At 46.2% G+C, this 17,915-nt stretch overlaps 1 protein-coding gene across 1 annotated transcript in view; it reads right to left on the bottom strand.

The window, feature by feature from the left end:
- The window catches only part of LOC147108194 (mucin-16-like), a 41,968-nt gene extending 33,888 nt beyond the window's left edge, over positions 1–8,080 (bottom strand). Inside the window, exon 1 of the mRNA XM_086005990.1 lies at positions 8,017–8,080. Within this exon, the coding sequence (XP_085862116.1) occupies positions 8,017–8,080 (64 nt within the window). The remainder of the gene's footprint in view (positions 1–8,016) is intronic.
- Positions 8,081–17,915: the final 9,835 nt, after the last annotated feature.

Raw genomic sequence — 17,915 nt, 5'->3', positions numbered from 1 at the left:
GTCACAGAGGTCTTGCCGAATTTCATGGCCCAACATCGTTAGCAATTTTTTATTCCGTTTCTCACCCGGCCGCTGGCCAATTTGGCAGTCTGGCTGGCTGCCAGGCAGGAAAACCAGTGGCAGGAGGCAGCCAGGGACCGTTGGGTACCGTCTCCGACAATTGGTAGGCGGGCAGGATGTAGTTTGGTGCTTCAGGGGTGGGGGGAGGAGCGTTGGCTGTGATCGCGGGAGACAGGGAGAGAGAGAAGCCATTGATGGTTGGGGGGTTGAAGGTCATGAACGCCGCAGGGGCTAGACAGAGGCTGCGATTGGCAAAAGGGAGGCTGAAGGCTTCTTTGAGGAGCTGGAGGAAGCACTCCTGCTCTTCCTGGCCTACAATGAGTGATATGAAAAATACTTGCCTTGTGGAGCCATCACCACCTGCCTCCATTTCGCTGCCGGCTTTCCCAAGAGTTCACAAGTGGCTGTAGTTAAATTTAAATCAGGCGCCCAATTGAGGGTATCTGATTTAAATATTTTAATGAAGTGTCCCGCCTCTCCAAGATTGGACACTTGCACGCCTTGCTATCCGTCACCGTATGCGTCGGGTTGGAGTCGACCTCTTCCCGTCCATTGTGGTGGAGTTAATTTCAAGGCCGATGTTTCTGTTTTTGATAAAGACACCAACAGGCCTGATCTGCTTAAGTTAAAGAGGTCCCTGCTTCCTTCCTGCGAGTATCCTGCTCGTCTGCTCAAAAGAGCAGATTAATATGGGAGCACGCGGGGAAGGAAGCAGGATCAGTGGGGATAACTGATGTTCCTTATTTTAGCTGCCCTGCCCGGTTTCTGCCCAGTAGGTGCAGTTAAAACTGTGGCCCTGTTAAATGAGTAGTAGGATACTCACCACTTGTTGAAGTGAGTGGTGTTGTTGGGTTTGTCGTTGATTCAGTTGTCGATGCTTGAGTAGAGCTCCCTGTAGTTGTTGCTGCTGTTGTACCTGTTGAAGTGGGAACTGATGTAGATGTCTGTGTACTTGCAGTCGATGGTTCTGTTGTTGTTGTGAAAGTAGTTTATAATCGTTATTGAGGCAAACAGGAAACATGTAATAACATACACAGAACTGTGCATTAAAATACTATAATATTATGCTTCAGCCAGAGTTACAGTACTACCTCCATCTATGAAGCCTGCATTGTAGGACAGCAATCAGCCACCACACGTGATTATGCCACTTAGGGAGTTCGTGAATATACACGTGAATATACACTAGATTATGCATTATACGAAACACATTTTATAGGGTCACCAAGAAAGAAAGAACTTGGATTTATATAGCACCTTTCACAATCTCGAAGAAGTACATCCCAAAGAACTTCAAAGCCAATGAAGTATTTTTTGTTTTGAAGTGTAGTCACTGTTATAATTTAGGTAAATGTAGCAGCTAATATCACAGCAAGATCCCAGAAGCAGCAATGAGATAAATGACCAGATAATCTGTTTTAGTGGTGTTTGGTTGAGTTATTAATATTGGCCAGGACACTAGGAGAACTCGCCTACTCCTCTTCAAATAGTAACATGGAATCTTTGATATCTACTTGAAAGGGCAGAAGGGGCTTTGGATTAAAGTCTCATCTGAAAACTGAATCTCCAATAATGCATCATTCCCTTAGTGCTGCACTGAAATGTCAACCTAGATTCTGTGCACATGTTTCTGTAATGGTGCTGAAACCCATGATGTTCTGTCTCAGAGCTGATAGTGCGAGCAATGGGCCCCGGCTGACACACAAAGGTAGGAATGTCTCGAATGTGTAAAAGCGGGTCTTAGAGTAAAACTAGAAGTGAACATAATGGCTCAGGTGTAGTTGCACCTGCCTTTGGTGTCCCCTCATGAATTCAGCTTCCTCATTTAAACCAAGAAATTTTCATTTTGAGCATTTGTTGTTTTCTACAAGTTAAATTACAAGAGAGCGGCAGGAAAACTATTAACAAATAAATGTCTTGCAATGAAAAAATGCAGCCCTTCACAACAACAGAGATTAATATAGTGAGAAAAATGCAGCAAAAAAAAAAGTACTTACTCAAACAACAGAACAAAATTCCAAGTGAGAGACAGTTTTAAGTCTACGGGGGAGAAATTCATTATCGCCCAGGAATGGGCGTTAACTTTGGAAAAATTAGAGATTTAGCGCCAGGCACTAATGAATCTCGCTGCATGCAAAAATTCAGTGTCACCGCTCAAAGAAAGGATGGGAGCGCTAAATTAAGCGCTAACGGCCCAGCTCAGTGGCGTTACACTCAAAGCGCTGACCAATATCAGCTGCAGTCTAATCGCAAGTCATCATTGCCACAGGCTCTTTCCAGTTCTTAAAGGGGAGGTTCAGTCATGCTGCAGAACCTCATTCTCAGCATTGCTGCCTGTGAACCTGTGTCAACAAGCAGGAACAGGCCAAGTCCAAGGAGCTGGACGACTCAACCAGCTGTACTCATGGCAGATCCATGTCCCAGGGAGAGAGCCCGCAGATTTTCAGACCAAGCATTGGAGGAGTTGGTGCCCACTGTGGAGAGACGGAGGGCGGTACTCTACCCGGCAAGTGGCAGGAGGCCCTCGCCGCAAGTCTTCCGTGCCATGCGGAGGGAGGTTGCCCATCAGATCTCGGGCAGCACTGTGGTGCCCAGGACCCATACACAGTGCAGGAAGAAATTTAACGACCTCACTCATGCAGCCAGGGTGAGTGAATGCTTCAACAAATGCTACATACTACCATCTGAACCACAGTCTGCACACACTGGCCAAAGCACCACACCCCCAGCACTCACCCACCAACAATCTCTACCTAGCAACACTCACACCCACATCTCACACCTTGCACACAATTACAGCTATTCAACTATGGCAGTCACATCACCCAAACATATTGCTCCACACTCACACACTTTCCTTTCTCTTGCAGGCCAAGGTGGCTCACAGCAGGAGGGAGCAGGAGCACACAGGCGGGGGACAAGCCGACACCCAAGCACTGTCTGCGCTGGAAAATAGAGTGCTGGAGATCATTGGGCGCCAGGTGGTGGGTGCCATGGCCACCGGCGATGTTTACCCCCTTGGGGACAACAATGGTATGTTCATCCCTACTCCTTCTTCTCGCATCCCACTTCCCTCTCACCCCACAAGCCTTTCGCACTTTCCAGCTAATCATGCTGTATGTATGCATTTCTCCCTTCCTGCCCCTGTCCCCTCACCTAAACCCGTCTCTTGTGCCTGTATGCTTTCAGATAACGAGCAAGCAGCAGAGCAGCCTGTCCCTGAGGGCACCGTTGAGAGTGATATGGGAGAAGAGGAAGAGGAAGAACACACCGCGTCACTGCATGCCTCACCCGCAAGCACCAGCTCAGATACTGGCACTACGACTTCTTTAGAGGCTAGTAAAGTACCGGGATCTGCATAGGGTAATGCATCGGGAACGGGTGGGCTGCAGCAAGGGTAGGGGGAAAGGGTAGCTCAGGAGTCATCTCCCCGGAGGGCGAGTTCTGCTGCACAGGGCTCAGATGAGGACCTTAATGGGGAGGCCATTAGAAGAAGGTTGATGAACATGCACACGGAGGTCATAGGTGCAATGGCAAGGGTGCCCGAGAGCCGGTCGGCAATGGTAAGGAGCGTGGAGGAGTCCGCCTCCAACATTTCACAAAGCTCTGCGCGCACCATGGAGCCCATCATTTCCAGTCTGGAAAGGATGGTAGACTCCCAGAGAGCCCGTGGTGACCCAGACCTGATGCCGTGTGGTGACCCAGACCTGATGCCGTGTGGTGACCCAGACCTGATGCCGTGTGGTGATCCAGACCTGATGCCGTGTGGTGACCCAGACCTGATGCCGTGTGGTGACCCAGACCTGATGCCGTGTGGTGATCCAGACCTAATGCCGTGTGGTGACCCAGACCTGATGCCATGTGGTGACCCAGACCTGATGCCGTGTGGTGATCCAGACCTGATGCCATGTGGTGACCCAGACCTGATGCCGTGTAGTGACCCAGACCTGATGCCGTGTGGTGATCCAGACCTGATGCCGTGTGGTGACCCAGACCTGATGCCGTGTGGTGATCCTGACCTGATGCTGTGTGGTGATCCAGACCTGATGCCGTGTGGTGACCCAGACCTGATGCCGTGTGGTGATCCAGACCTGATGCCGTGTGGTGACCCAGACCTGATGCCGTGTGGTGACCCAGACCTGATGCCGTGTGGTGATCCAGACCTAATGCCGTGTGGTGACCCAGACCTGATGCCATGTGGTGACCCAGACCTGCTCCAGCACAACCTGCTTCTGTTTCCCAAGTTTCTTTGCCTGAAAAGTTGGCATGTGGCAAATCAGGTGTGTGAGTCTGCACATCCTATTTTGCAATCTGCAGTTGTCCATACTGAGGGTCCGTGCCAGCACTACAGTCTTGCAAAATCCTTGTTCTAATCTAACAACGTACTCCTCCCACAAGCAAGGGGAACTCACATGAACGATGGCTCCAAAAAAATTCACCTGATGGAAACACCTAAAAACTTAATTTATAAAAACCTGCAGCAGTATTTACATTATCAGTACTTCTGCGAATGCAGTGGGTTTGCATCTTCATTTAACAGCAAATTATATAGCAATAATGCTGGCACACACCTGCCGTAGGCAGCAAAAGTTGTTTCTGGCTCTTGTTCTACATGTCTAATCAAAATATTAGGAAACAGACTTTCAGTTGTTATTGGCGCACTGCACCACTTATGCTGCACCTAAGGCGACCATATTTTTCTTTAGCCACATGAATCACTAAGGAATACTTTATACTTGCATAAACCAGCCCTGCTCTGTGAGAGATCATTATCAATTATGTAAACACACCACTCGCATGTTTATCTTGCTGAAATGGTTTACAGTTCAAAACAAAATACCATGAAAGAAATAATTACAAACATATTTAATCTGTCTAAAATTGATTCCACAGTTATTATAGAATCAAAATATATTATGAAAATTGCACATTATCACTGGTGATAAAACAATTACCAGCATTTTTTCCCAGCAACTTTAAGACATGGCAAATGATTTTATCAATATTAAATTAAACAATGCTGATCATTTCTCTGTGCTCTTTAGACAAACACAGATGGCATCCTACACAGTGCTCTAGAGAATTTTCTTCATTACTGATATTAAATGAATTTGTTTTAGAAGCACTTATATTTATTGATTTTTTAATTTAATTATTTTTTGAGCCAAGTTAAATACATTCGATCATGCGGACATAAACTATTTTGTAAAATTGATACCATGTATAACTAAGCGCTCTCTGTATTAAATAGATTGAGTTAAATTCAGGCTGCAGCTTCTGGGACTCATGTTTCTGTCATGTTTGTTTTTTTCTCTAACATTTAGTGTATAACTCAGTTTGTTTTAAGTTTCTGTTCCTGAAAGTTTACCTGTAACGTAACACGTTTAAACCAGCTCCCAGCATTATCAAATTATCATTTACTATTTTCTAATAAACGATGAGATTATTGAGCTTCTTAATAAATATTTAAAATTATGAATCAGAAAAGCAGATGTGTTGAAACCAGAATTTGGTATTCATCCAAATTTCCATTCGTTCTGTCAGATTTGGGGGTGACAGGTAACAGGGGGCAACTACGATTTGCACCAAAAGTGTTAAAATAGTTGGGCTTGCTAAGTATTTTTGCAACCAACATTGAAAATATACACATTTCTTCACACACCTGTCCCTCCCTTCATGAAACAAGTTCTAACAATGCCACTGGTCTTAGCTCTGACACAGAAAAAAATCAGATTCCACCCACACTTCTCATGTGAAGATATACTTGACTACCTAATTAGACTAATTACCTTCACCTTCTTAGCCTAGGAGGGTTGAGGAACAAAATCTAAGAAGATGAAGGCAATTATCCTAATGAGAAAGGCTGAATTAACACAACCATTCTAACAACTTTCATCTTGCTTTGTCACTAAGAATAACAATACATTTTCAAGTAACACGCCTGAAAATTATAATAATCACGCTACACATTGCCAGGATCAACTCATTTTCGTTTAATTTGAATTCTTACCTGACAGAGACAGACAGAGGCTACACATAATTACATGCCAAAATAACACCATTGACTTAAACTTTTTATGATCCATTTTTCCAATAGTAGAAGTCCTATTATTGCAGGACACAAATCTGCACTGTCTCAAGGAAAGTGGCTCAGGTGTATTTGAAGCCTTGCCCATTTCAAATATATCACATCTCCAAATTATGAAGTGTTTTGTCATGTTTGACGTCTCCAATTACCACACCTTGCTTTGTTCACTGAGAGAAAGATAGGTTAACCACTTAATAAATGGTGTAATCTTTACAGTCACTGTAGAAAAAGCTTCCCCACCCAAATTCTCGTAAGCGTGATTTGGGTCCTTCCCTAAATTCCATCGGCTGACTAGCCCCTCTCTCCACTTATGAAGGAACTTCCATGCATAGACATATACATATTTACAAATATTACACTCATTAACCAACGCCTAAAGCAACAAATAGAGCAAGGTTGTCTGTTGCCATAGAAGCTGTGCAGTATTTTGTACACTTAAAAGGGGGCTTCACAACATTATACATTAGCGCATTCTTGAAAGTCAACACCTCAATAAGAATGGACGTAAGGGTGCAGCTCTAATGTAGGCACTTTCCCATTTTCAGCTGGCTGTAATGTTTTTCTCTCGTGTTCAGAATACAAAAGGCTAAGAAATCAAGCAAGACACTGTAGTTCTTTTCTAACTTGAAAGAATTTAATTTGACATACAATGCGACCGGAAAGAAAGTAGTAACTTTGCATACAACCTTTATCTTTCTAATGAGTACAACTCAAGACAAAGAATTGATCAGTTTCTTTGCCAGGGAGAAAACAAAAATTCCTCCTCAGTGTCAGCTGTGGCTCAGTTGGTAGCACTCTTGCCTTCTGGGCCAGAAGGTTGTGGGTTCATAGCCCCACTTGTAATACAGTCCATGGTAAACTTGATTGAATCTAAAAGTGACCAAATGTACCGACAAGCTTTGAGGGCAAGAGACTGTTTGGCTAAAACATTTGTCAAATAAGGGATGTGTTGCTTTTTTCCTTCAAAAGATCTTGAAAATTCTGTGAGAACCATGGGGGATAAATTGGGTCGTGCCCCCTTTGGTAGCACCCCAAGAGGGAGGCAGGGGGCTACTGGAAGTGCCCCGCCTCCCTCTTGGGGCGCTGCAAGTGAATATCACGGCGCCACGTGCTGCAGCACCACTGCTGCAGTACTGCAGGCCTTCCTCCCCTTATTAAAGGGGAGGGGCTTGTGCAGCACGACCCGGGGCCCAGCTGGGCCACCAGGGATTGGAGTGCCAGCAAAACAGCCCGGCACTCAAGAGGAGTGCCGGGCTCACTTGCGCAGCCGGCACCCTGCAGGGGGGCTGCACAGGAGGCCGGGGACAGCAACGGGGGCAGGTGCTGACAGGCAGCCAGGAACAAAAATGGCCACCTGGCACCTCCCCTTTAATTTGCACCGCCCCGGCCGCAGGTAGGCCTCCCAACCCCGTCGGACATAGCGTCCGGCAGTAAGTCAGGGGGCGCTACCGCAGATCGCAGCCGGGGAGCGAGTGGGGCGCTGTGCACGCCGATGACATCATCGCCGGTGGCGCAGTGCCCCAGGGTGCTAACGGTTACTGTCGCTGCTAACCTCCCGCTGAATTTCGCAGGAGGCGTTTGTGGCATCGCGCCCAGGCGCTAGTTGCTTTGTGCCCCGTTAGCACCCTCTTAGGGCGCTAACAGGAGGTACAAATCAACCAAATCTTTCCTCCCACGAGTCAACAACCTTGAGATGTGAAAACAATGACTCTCTCCAACCCTTGAATGTCTGGCCTTGGTTAACTAAGCGTCAAAACAGATAGAAGGAGAGAGAGAGAAGCAACGTTAATCACACAGTTTGGGACACGAATGCTGTGGGCTAGTTGCAAAGTTTTGGGGTATAAGGGATATTGTAGACTGGCACTGACTCGTAGCTGCAGTCGTGGGCGACCTGGTCAGTTGCCAGTTAAAGTCAGTCATTCGTCTAGTCATCGCTGAATTGACCTCTCACTGGTGTTAGTACATATGTGGTTGCTTATGATCACCTGAACTTAAAGTAAATGATTTAAGAACATAGGAACATAAGAAATAGGAGCAGGAGTAGGCCATTTGGCCCTTTGAGCCTGCTCCGTCATTCAGTGAGATCATGCCTGATCTTCTGCCTCAACTCCATTCACCGGCCCTATTGCCATATCCCTTGATGTCCTTACTAGTCAGAAATCTATTGACTTCTGTTTTGAATATACCCAATGACTGAGCCTCCACAGCCCTCTGGGGTAGAGAATTCCAAAGATTCACCACCCTCTGTATGAAAAAATTTCTTCTCATCTAAGTCCTGAATGGCCTACCCTTTATCTTGAGGCTGTGGCCCCTGGTTCTAGACTCCCCAGCCAAGGGAAACATTCTCCCAGCATCCACCCTATCAAGCCCTGTAATAATTTTGTATGCTTCAATGAGATCCCCTCTCACTCTTCTGAATTCAAGAGAATACAGGCCTAGTTTATTCAATCTCTTCTCATACGACAGTCCTACCATCCCAGGAATCAATCTCGTGAACCTTCGTTGCACTCCCTCTATGGCAAGTATATCCTTCCTTAGGTAAGGAGACCAAAATTGTACACAGCACTCCAGGTGTGGTCTCACCAAGGCCCTATATAATTGGAGTAAGACTTCTTTACTCCTGTACTCAAATCCTCTTGTAATGAAGGCCAGCATACCATTTGCCTTCCTTGAATGTCTGGCCTTGGTTAACTAAGCATCAAAACAGATAGAAGGAGAGAGAGAGAAAAACAACTGCACCTGCACATTCACTTTCAGTGACTCATGTAGAAGGACACCCAGGTCCCTTTGAGCATCTGCATTCCCCAATCTTTCACCATTTAGGAAATACTCTGCCTTTCTGTTTTTTCTACCAAAGTGGATAACTTCACATTTATCCACATTATGTTCCACCTGCCACGTTCTTGCCCACTCACTGTGCCTGTCAAGATCCCCTTGAAGCCTCTTCACATCCTCTTCACAACTGACACTGCCACCTAGCTTTGTATCATCAGCAAATTTGGAAATGGTACATTTAGTCCCCTCATCCAAATCATTGATATAGATTGTGAATAGCTGGGGCCCAAGCACCGATCCTTGCGGTACCCCACTAGTCACAGCCTGCCATCCTGAAAAAGACCAGTTTATCCCTACTCTTTGTTTTCTGTCTGTTAACCAATTCTCAATCCATGCTAGTATATTACCCCCAATTCCATGTGCCCTAATTTTGTTCACCAACCTCTTGTGCGGGACCTTATCGAAGGCCTTTTGAAAATCCAGATACACCACATCTACCGGTTCCCCTTTGTCTACTCCACTAGTTACATCCTCAAAGAACTCCAATAGGTTTGTCAAACAGGATTTTCCTTTCATAAATCCATGTTGACTCTGCCCAATCTTACTATTAGTTTCTAAGTGTCCAGCTATTGCATCCTTTATAATAGATTCCAGCATTTTCCCAACTACTGATGTGAGGCTAACAGGTCTGTAGTTCCCCGTTTTCTCTCGCCCTCCTTTCTTAAATAGCGGGGTTACATTTGCTATCCTCCAATCTGCAGGAACCATTCCAGAATCTATAGAATTTTGGAAGATGACAACCAATGTGTCCACTATTCCAATGGTCAACTCTTTCAAAACCCTAGGATGTAGGTCATCCGGTCCTTGGGATTTATCGACTTTTAGTCCCATTCATTTTGCTAGTACTGTTTTTTCACTAATAATAATTTCTTTAAGTGCCTCATTCTCGTCACACCCTTGGTTTTCTCGCATTTCTGGGAGGTTTTTTGTGTCTTCCTCCGTGAAGACAGAAACAAAGTATTTATTTAATTTCTCTGCCATTTCCTCATTCTCCATTATAAATTCTCCCATCTCTGACTGCAAAGGATCTACATTTACCTTCGCCAGTCTTTTCCTTTTCACATACTTATAGAAGCTTTTACAATCCGTTTTTATATTTTTTGCTAGTTTGTGCTCATATTCCATTTTCCCTTTCTTTATCAATTTCTTGGTCCCCCTTTGCTGATTTCTAAAAAGATCCCAATCCTCAGGCTGACCGCTTTTTCTGGCAACTTTATAAGCTTCCTCCTTTGACTTAATACTAGCTTTATTTTCTTTGTTAGCCCTGGTTGGATCACTTTTCCTTTTGGGTTTTTATGCCCTAGAGGAATATATGTTTGTTGCAAATTATGCATTATTTCCTTGAATGTTATCCATTGTATGTCCACCTTCATATCTTTTAGTGTAGTCTCCCAATCTACCATGGCCAACTTGTCCCTCATACCCTTGTAGTTTCCTCTGTTTACCCTTGTAGTTTCAGATTGGACTACATCACTCTCAAGCTTAATGTAAAATTCAATCATATTATGGTCACTTGTCCCTAAAGGGCCCTTTACCACAAGATTATTGATTAGCCCTTTCTCATTACACAGTACCAGATCCAGAATAGCCTGTTCCCTGGTTGGTTCCTCTACATACTGATCCAGGAAACCATCTTGCATGCATTCCAAGAATTTGTCCTCCACACCATTAGTGGTAATTTGATTTGCCCAGTCAATCTGTCGATTAAAGTCCCCCATGATTACCGTACTGCCCTTGTTACATGCACTTCTAATCTCTTGATTGATATTGTGCCTTACATTACCACTACTGTTTGGTGGCCTATACACAACTCCCACCAGCCCTTTGCTGTTTCTTAGCTCCACCCAAACTGATTCCAGTTCTACATCACGATCTGCCAAGCCAAGATCTTTTATCTCTACTGTACCGATCTCATTCCTTATTAACAGCGCTATGCCACCTCCTTTTCCTTTTTGTCTGTCCTTCCTAAATGTTGAGTACCCTGGAACATTCAGTTCCCAGCCTTGGTTACCCTGCAACCATGTCTCTGTAATGGCAATTACATCATACCCATTTACTTCTATTAGTGCCATTAATTTATCCACCTTGTTGCGAATGCTACGTGCATTTAGATAAAGTGCCTTCAACTTTGCCTGTTTAATATTTTTCTGCACTTTGACCCTCTTTACTGTTGGCCTTTGTTTCTGCTCCCTACTAGTTTTGCTGACTACTTTACTAACTTGCACTTCTAGCTTTGTTTCTCTCTTAGGTTCCCAGCCCCCTGACAAACTAGTTTAAATCCTTCCCAACAGCACTAGCAAATCCCCCTTCGAGGATATTCATCCCGCTTCTGCCGAGGTGTAACCCGTCCAGCTTGTACAGGTCCCACCTTCCCTAGAATCGGTCCAATGCCTCAGGAATTTAAATCCCTCCCTCCTACACCATCTCTCCAGCCATGCATTCATCTGGTCTATTCTTCTATTTCTGCTCTCGTTAGCACGTGGCACTGGGAGTAATCCTGAGATTACTACCTTTGAGGTCCTGCTTTTTTATTTATTTCCTAGCTCCCTATATTCTGCTTGCAGGACCTCGTCCCTCTTTCTACCTATGTCGTTGGTACCGATATGGACCATGACCTCTGGCTGTTCACCCTCCCCCTTCAGAATGTCCTGCAGCCGCTCAGTGACATCCTTGACCCTGGCACCAGGGAGGCAACATACCATCATGGAGTCACGTCTGTAGCCACAGAAACGTCTATCTGTTCCCCTTACGATAGAATCCCCTATCACTATTTTAGATGCTTGTACTTACTTGTAATCTCTTGCTGATTTTTACTTAAAAGAAATGTAGTAACCTGGGAGGTTATGAGTAACCTGATCCACCAGGTGGTGCTGTGGCAATTGCTCTCCTGAGTTAAGTCTGATCTGTACTGGTTGTACTCTTTGTTTTTGCTGCCTCATGGCAGAAGCTTTTATGTGCAAGTGTTGATTAAACCATGTTAAGGAGTTAACCGGTGTCCGTCTCCATCTATGGCCACCTCAAGATACCACATATGGCGACGAGAATAAAGGACGGAAGAGTTTTGGAGTATTCGGAAGAGGTGCTCGGGTTGGTTAGCAAACTAGTCGGAAAAGCACGAGGCTAGGCCGCGGGAGTCGAACAGGAGTTTGACTTTTTGGCTGAAGTGACCGGACTCCAAGGATGGCAGGAACGGTAGGCTCCGTGGCACCTTTTGACAGCAAGTCGCAGTCTTGGGAGGAGTATATTGAAATACTGAGCCATTTCTTTATGGCAAACGAGGTGGACAGTGCTGAAAAGAAAAGGGCCATTTTACTGAGTTGTGTGGGAGTGCAAACCTATACACGGATGAGGAATCTGCTGAGCCCGGAGCGGCCAGGAGAAAAATCTTTTGACGAGTTGGTGAGTCTACTAAAGAATCATTTCAATCCGAAACCTAGTGAAATAGTACAGAGATGGAAATTCAATTCGAGGATAAGGAGGCCGGAAGAAAGCATTACTGAGTATGTGGAGGAGCTTCGGAAGCTCGCACAGGACTGTCATTTTGGAAATGCGCTCACAGTCATGTTAAGGGACAGACTAGTATGCGGAGTTAACGACGACAGTATACAGCAAAGGTTGCTGTCAGAAGAAGGATTAACGTTTGAGATGGCACTTAAAAAAGCACAAGCCATGGAGACGGCTAACAAGGACATTAAGGACTTAAACAGTATGAGCAAGGAGAAATGGAGTAAACCAGTGGGAGGAGCTGTTTTCAAGATGGAAGCTGGCGCGAAAAGTCCACCAGTCGGGGTTGGGGATTGCTACCGATGTGGCGGGACGAGCCATTATGCAAAGGACTGCAGGTTTGCAAAGACAAAGTGCCACAATTGTGGAAAAATAGGGCACTTAACGAAAGTCTGTAAAAGGGCAGTGAGTGAGAGAAGCAGTGCTAAAGGGGCAAAGCATGCAAAAGGGGGGAGGGAGAAGTACACAAAGCGGGCAAATTACATACAAGAGGAGGAAGAGTCTAGTGAGTCTAGTGAGGAGGTTTTCACTGTATACAGTATAGACACTTCAAGGCCCAACGTACCCCCTCTCACTCAGTATTTGATAGTGAACGGAGGTCAAGTAAGTTTGAGATTGACACCGGATGTAGTGTAACCATAATGTCACAGACTGAGTACACCAAGCTATGGGGGGAAGCAAAAGTACCAGAGCTAGGTACATGCCACATTAGTCTCAAAACCTACACAGGACAGAAGGTGGACATTTTGGGGGCGGCCGAAGTACAAGTGGAACACAAAGGAGTCACCAAAGAGCTTATGGTGGTAGTGGTAGCAGGGTCAGGGCCAAACCTGTTAGGGCGAGGGTGGATCAGTGAGTTGAGTGTGTACTGGCAGGCAATGAATAAAATGGAGGACAGTACAGAGGCACTGCAAGAAGTGCTGATGAAGCATGAGTTAGTGTTCAAGGGCGAACTGGGCACCTTAAGGGGAGCCACAGCCAAGATTCATGTAGCCAGTGATGCCACGCCTCATTTCTTTAAACCAAGGTCAGTACCTTTAGCAATGAAAACCAAGGTTGAGGCGGAACTAGATCACCTGCTAAGGGACAAAGTAATAGAACCAGTGAAATTTTCAGACTGGGCGGCACCAATAGTCCCGGTATTGAAGCCCGACGGTAACGTAAGGGTGTGTGGTGACTATAAGTTAACAGTGAACAGAGTATCATCACTGGAACAGTACCCCATTCCGAGAATGGAGGAGATGTTAACATCGCTCGCTGGGGGAGAAAGATTCAGCAAACTGGACATGAGTCATGTGTATCAGCAGATATTGCTAGATGAAGAATCAAAAAAGTTTGTCACGGTGTACACGCACAAGGGGCTGTTCACGTATGCCAGGTTACCATTTGGTGTCAGTTCTAGCCCAGCAGTATTCCAACGGACTATGGAGGGCATTCTGCAGGGCACTCCAAAGGTGGCCGTGTACTTAGATGATATTCTGCTAACAGGAAGTGACGATCAGGATCACTTAAAAACACTGGACAAAGTGCTACAGCGGCTGGAAGAGGCGGGGCTACGCCTGAAACAGAGTAAGTGTAGTTTCATGGAGAAGGAAGTTACATTCCTGGGACATTGGGTGGATGCCACAGGCCTCCATCCATTACCAGGGAAAGTGCGGGCAGTGCAGGATGCACCGGCACCCACCTCAGTGACTGAACTGAAAGCCTATCTAGGGCTCCTGAATTATTATAACCGGTTTCTTCCAAACTTATCGATGCTGCTGGCACCCCTGCACAAACTGCTGAGAAAGGAGGAGCCATGGCATTGGGGCCCAGAGCAAGTGAAAGCATTTCAGCAGTCAAAGGAGCTACTTCAATCCAGCAGGGTGTTAGTGCATTACGATGAGAAGAAGGAGCTGATAATGTCCTGCGATGCATCACCCTATGGAGTGGGGGCAGTGTTGGCACACCGCATGCCAGATGGAGCGGAAAGGCCCATCGGGTTTGTTTCACGCACGCTCACAGCTGCGGAAAAGCACTATTCACAGCTTGATAAAGAGGGGTTGGCCATTATATTTGGAGTAAAGAAATTCCATAAGTACATATATGGGAGGAAGTTTGTAATCAGTACTGACCACAAGCCTCTTATTAGCTTACTGAATGAGATGAAAGCGGTGCCGCAAATGGCATCACAGAGAATAATGAGATGGGCAGTAATACTAAGAGCCTATGAATATGTGATCACGTACAGAGCCGGCAAGGAAAACGGGAACGCGGATGCTCTCAGCCGCCTGCCCCTCTCAAAATCTCCTCGCAGTACTTCACCTGAGGAGCACGTCCTGATGCTGGATCAGGAGATCAGTCCCCTGATGACTTCAGCGCAAATCCAGGGCTGGACAGCCAAGGACCCCGTTCTGTCAAGGGTCCGTGAGTATGTGTTGAAAGGCTGGCCAGATCACCGTGAGGGACCGGAGTTCGCGCCGTACAGACAGAGATAGCACGAGCTCAGTGTCCAAGATGGATGTGTGCTGTGGGGAGCACGCATCATAGTCCCAGAGCGGGGACGCTCTACTTTGATAGAACAGTTGCATCAATCGCACCCAGGAATGACTAGAATGAAAGGACTGGCTAGGAGCTACCTGTGGTGGCCTAACTTGGATGCTGAAATTGAGTCAAAGGTAAAGTCATGCACTATATGTCAGGAATAGAGGATAGCACCTGCCGGGGCACCACTCCATCCCTGGGAGTGGCCCAGCAAACCCTGGAGGAGAATTCACATAGACTATGCGGGACCTTTTATGGGCAAAATGTTTTTGGTGCTGGTTGACGCTCACTCAAAGTGGATCAATGTTTATCCAGTGAGCTCTGCAACGACTGATGCCACACTGAATTGTCTCAGGAACAGCTTCAGCACGCATGGTATTCCAGAAATGATTGTATCTGACAATGCAGTGTTTTGTTAGTGAAGGGAGCAAAGAATTCATGGTAAGGAATGGAATCACACATGTCACCTCGGCTCCATATCACCCAGCCTCAAATGGGTTAGCCGAGCGAGCCGTGCAGACTTTTAAGGAGCTCATGAGGCAGAGCTCAGGTGACACCCTGGAGACCAAGCTCAATAGAGCCTTGTTTAGTTATCGTATAACACCCCAAGCTACCACGGGGCTTTCTCCGGCTGAGTTGATGATAGGGAGAAAGTTGCGGTGCACGTTAGACCTGATACACCCAGATCTCAAAAGCAAGGTTGAGACAAAACAAACAAACCAAAAAGCGTACCATGACAAACATACTAAAGCTCGCCATTTCGCCATAGGGGACTCTGTGTACACCCGGAACTTCGGCTATGGACCTAAATGGATACCAGGACTAATCCAGGACATTACAGGAGCTGTGTCGTACTCCATGTTACTAGGGGATGGTCGAGGGGTTTGTCGGCATGTGGATCAGCTTTTCAGCTGGCAGCAGGGGGAACTGCCTCAGATGGAACAAAGGGCAGTAGAGGAGGCTGTTCCAGGAACTAGCACGGCTTATAAGGTGCCAGTGGACACTGGTACTGCCAGGCCACAGCAGGACAGAGTAATACCAACATCAGAGACTACTCCAATCTCAAGTGCGAATGAATCTGAGAATCCACCACAAGTGGAATTAAGACGTTCACAAAGGATTCGCAAGCAATCAGAAAGACTTATACAAACCTGTTAAATTAGTCAGGGGTTAACCATGGTTAGAGCATACTGGTTAATTAAAACGTAGTACCTAGTAAGGGTTATTGTTTAAGAATTGCATACGGCAATCTTAAGGGGGGAGGAGTGTAGTAACCTGGGAGGTTATGAGTAACCTGATCCACCAGGTGGTGCTGTGGCAATTGCTCTCCTGAGTTAAGCCTGATCTGTACTGGTTGTACTCTTTGTTTTTGCTGCCTCATGGCAGAAGCTTTTATGTGCAAGTGTTGATTAAACCATGTTAAGGAGTTAACCGGTGTCCGTCTCCATCTATGGCCACCTCAAGATACCACAAGAAGTTTCACTGATTCATTGGGTTTTGTGTTGTCTGTTCCACGGGTCTGAACTCTATGAACTGTCAGACAATCTGAACGTCTTACACACTCCAGACACTTGAGCATATAATCTAGGTTGACACTCCCAGTACTGAAGGAGTGCTGCACTGTCGGAGGTGCTGTCTTTTGGATAAAATGTTAAACTGAGGCCCCGTCTGTCCTCTCAGGTGGACATGAAAGATCCCATGGCATTATTTCAAAGATGAGCAGGGTGTTATCCCCGATGTCCTGGTCAATATTTATCCCTCAACCAACATCACTAAGAACAGATTATCTGGTCATTATCACATTGCTGTTTGTGGGAGCTTGTTGTCTGCAAATTGGCTGCCGCATTTCCCACATTACAACAGTGACTACAATTTTTTTTTTAAGTACTTAATTGGCTGTAAAGCACTTTGGGACGCCCGGTGGTCGTGAAAGGCGCTATATAAATGCAGGTCTTTCTTTTTCTTTTACTACAGTGCCTGGTTCTGATGTTGTCCATGGTTCTCCTGAAAACTCTTGTAGAATGCATTGTTTTATATGGTTTCCTTTCCAAAAATGTGCTGTTTAATTATCAAACATCAAAGCATCTCCTACCCGTTTGCAGGCCTTGCTTCCTTGCCCCCGATATTAACTCGGAGGCGCGTTAGAGAAGGGAGTGGGGGGTGAGTGGGGGTCCGATATCTCGTGGGAAACCCGGAAGGAATTTCAGCGCGTCTGTCTATGGCATTTTAATGCAACCACCTCATTAACGGGGGCATAGTGGTTAGCACTGTTGCCTCACAGCGCCAAGGACCCGGGTTCGAATCCGGCCTCGGGTGACTGTCTGTGTGGCATTTGCACATTCACCCCGTGTTTGCGTGGGTTTCCTCCGGGTGCTCTGGTTTCCTCCCACAGTCCAAAGATGTGCGGGTTAGGATGATTGGCTATGATAAAAATTGACCCTTAGTGTTAGGGGGGATTAAATACGTGGGGTTACGGGGATAGGGTGGGATATGTGTTGGTGTAGGGGTTACGGGGATCAGGTGGGATATGTGTCGGTGCAGGCTCGATGGGCCGAAATGGCCTCTATCTGCACTGTGGGGTTTCTGTGATTATCATTTTACTTCCGGGTATTTGCGCCGTTTGTGTGGCTGTGATGAGGACCGGCATGATGCCATCTCAACTCCAGCTTTTAAAGGGCCAGTCCAAAGATGGAATTTGGAGGAGTTAAAAGTTTGCCCAAAGAGAGGGCGAAGTTTCATGATGGATTCAGGACGGTCAAGGGCTGCGCCTCGATTTAACGATGCATCGCTTGATGTACTGTTGTGTTCAGTGAGGAGTCGGAGAGAGATACACTTCCCCAGCAATGGTGCTGCCACAAAGAAGGCATCGCTAGAGGTGGCCCAAGAGGTCAACAGCTGGAGCATT

The sequence above is a fragment of the Somniosus microcephalus genome, chromosome 13, assembly GCF_052327205.1.
Source record: "Somniosus microcephalus isolate GS21.2 chromosome 13, FLI_Smic_1.0, whole genome shotgun sequence".
Taxonomy (NCBI): domain Eukaryota; kingdom Metazoa; phylum Chordata; class Chondrichthyes; order Squaliformes; family Somniosidae; genus Somniosus; species Somniosus microcephalus.
Note: the sequence above shows the minus strand (reverse complement) of the source record. Positions and strands in the feature narration are given on the sequence as shown.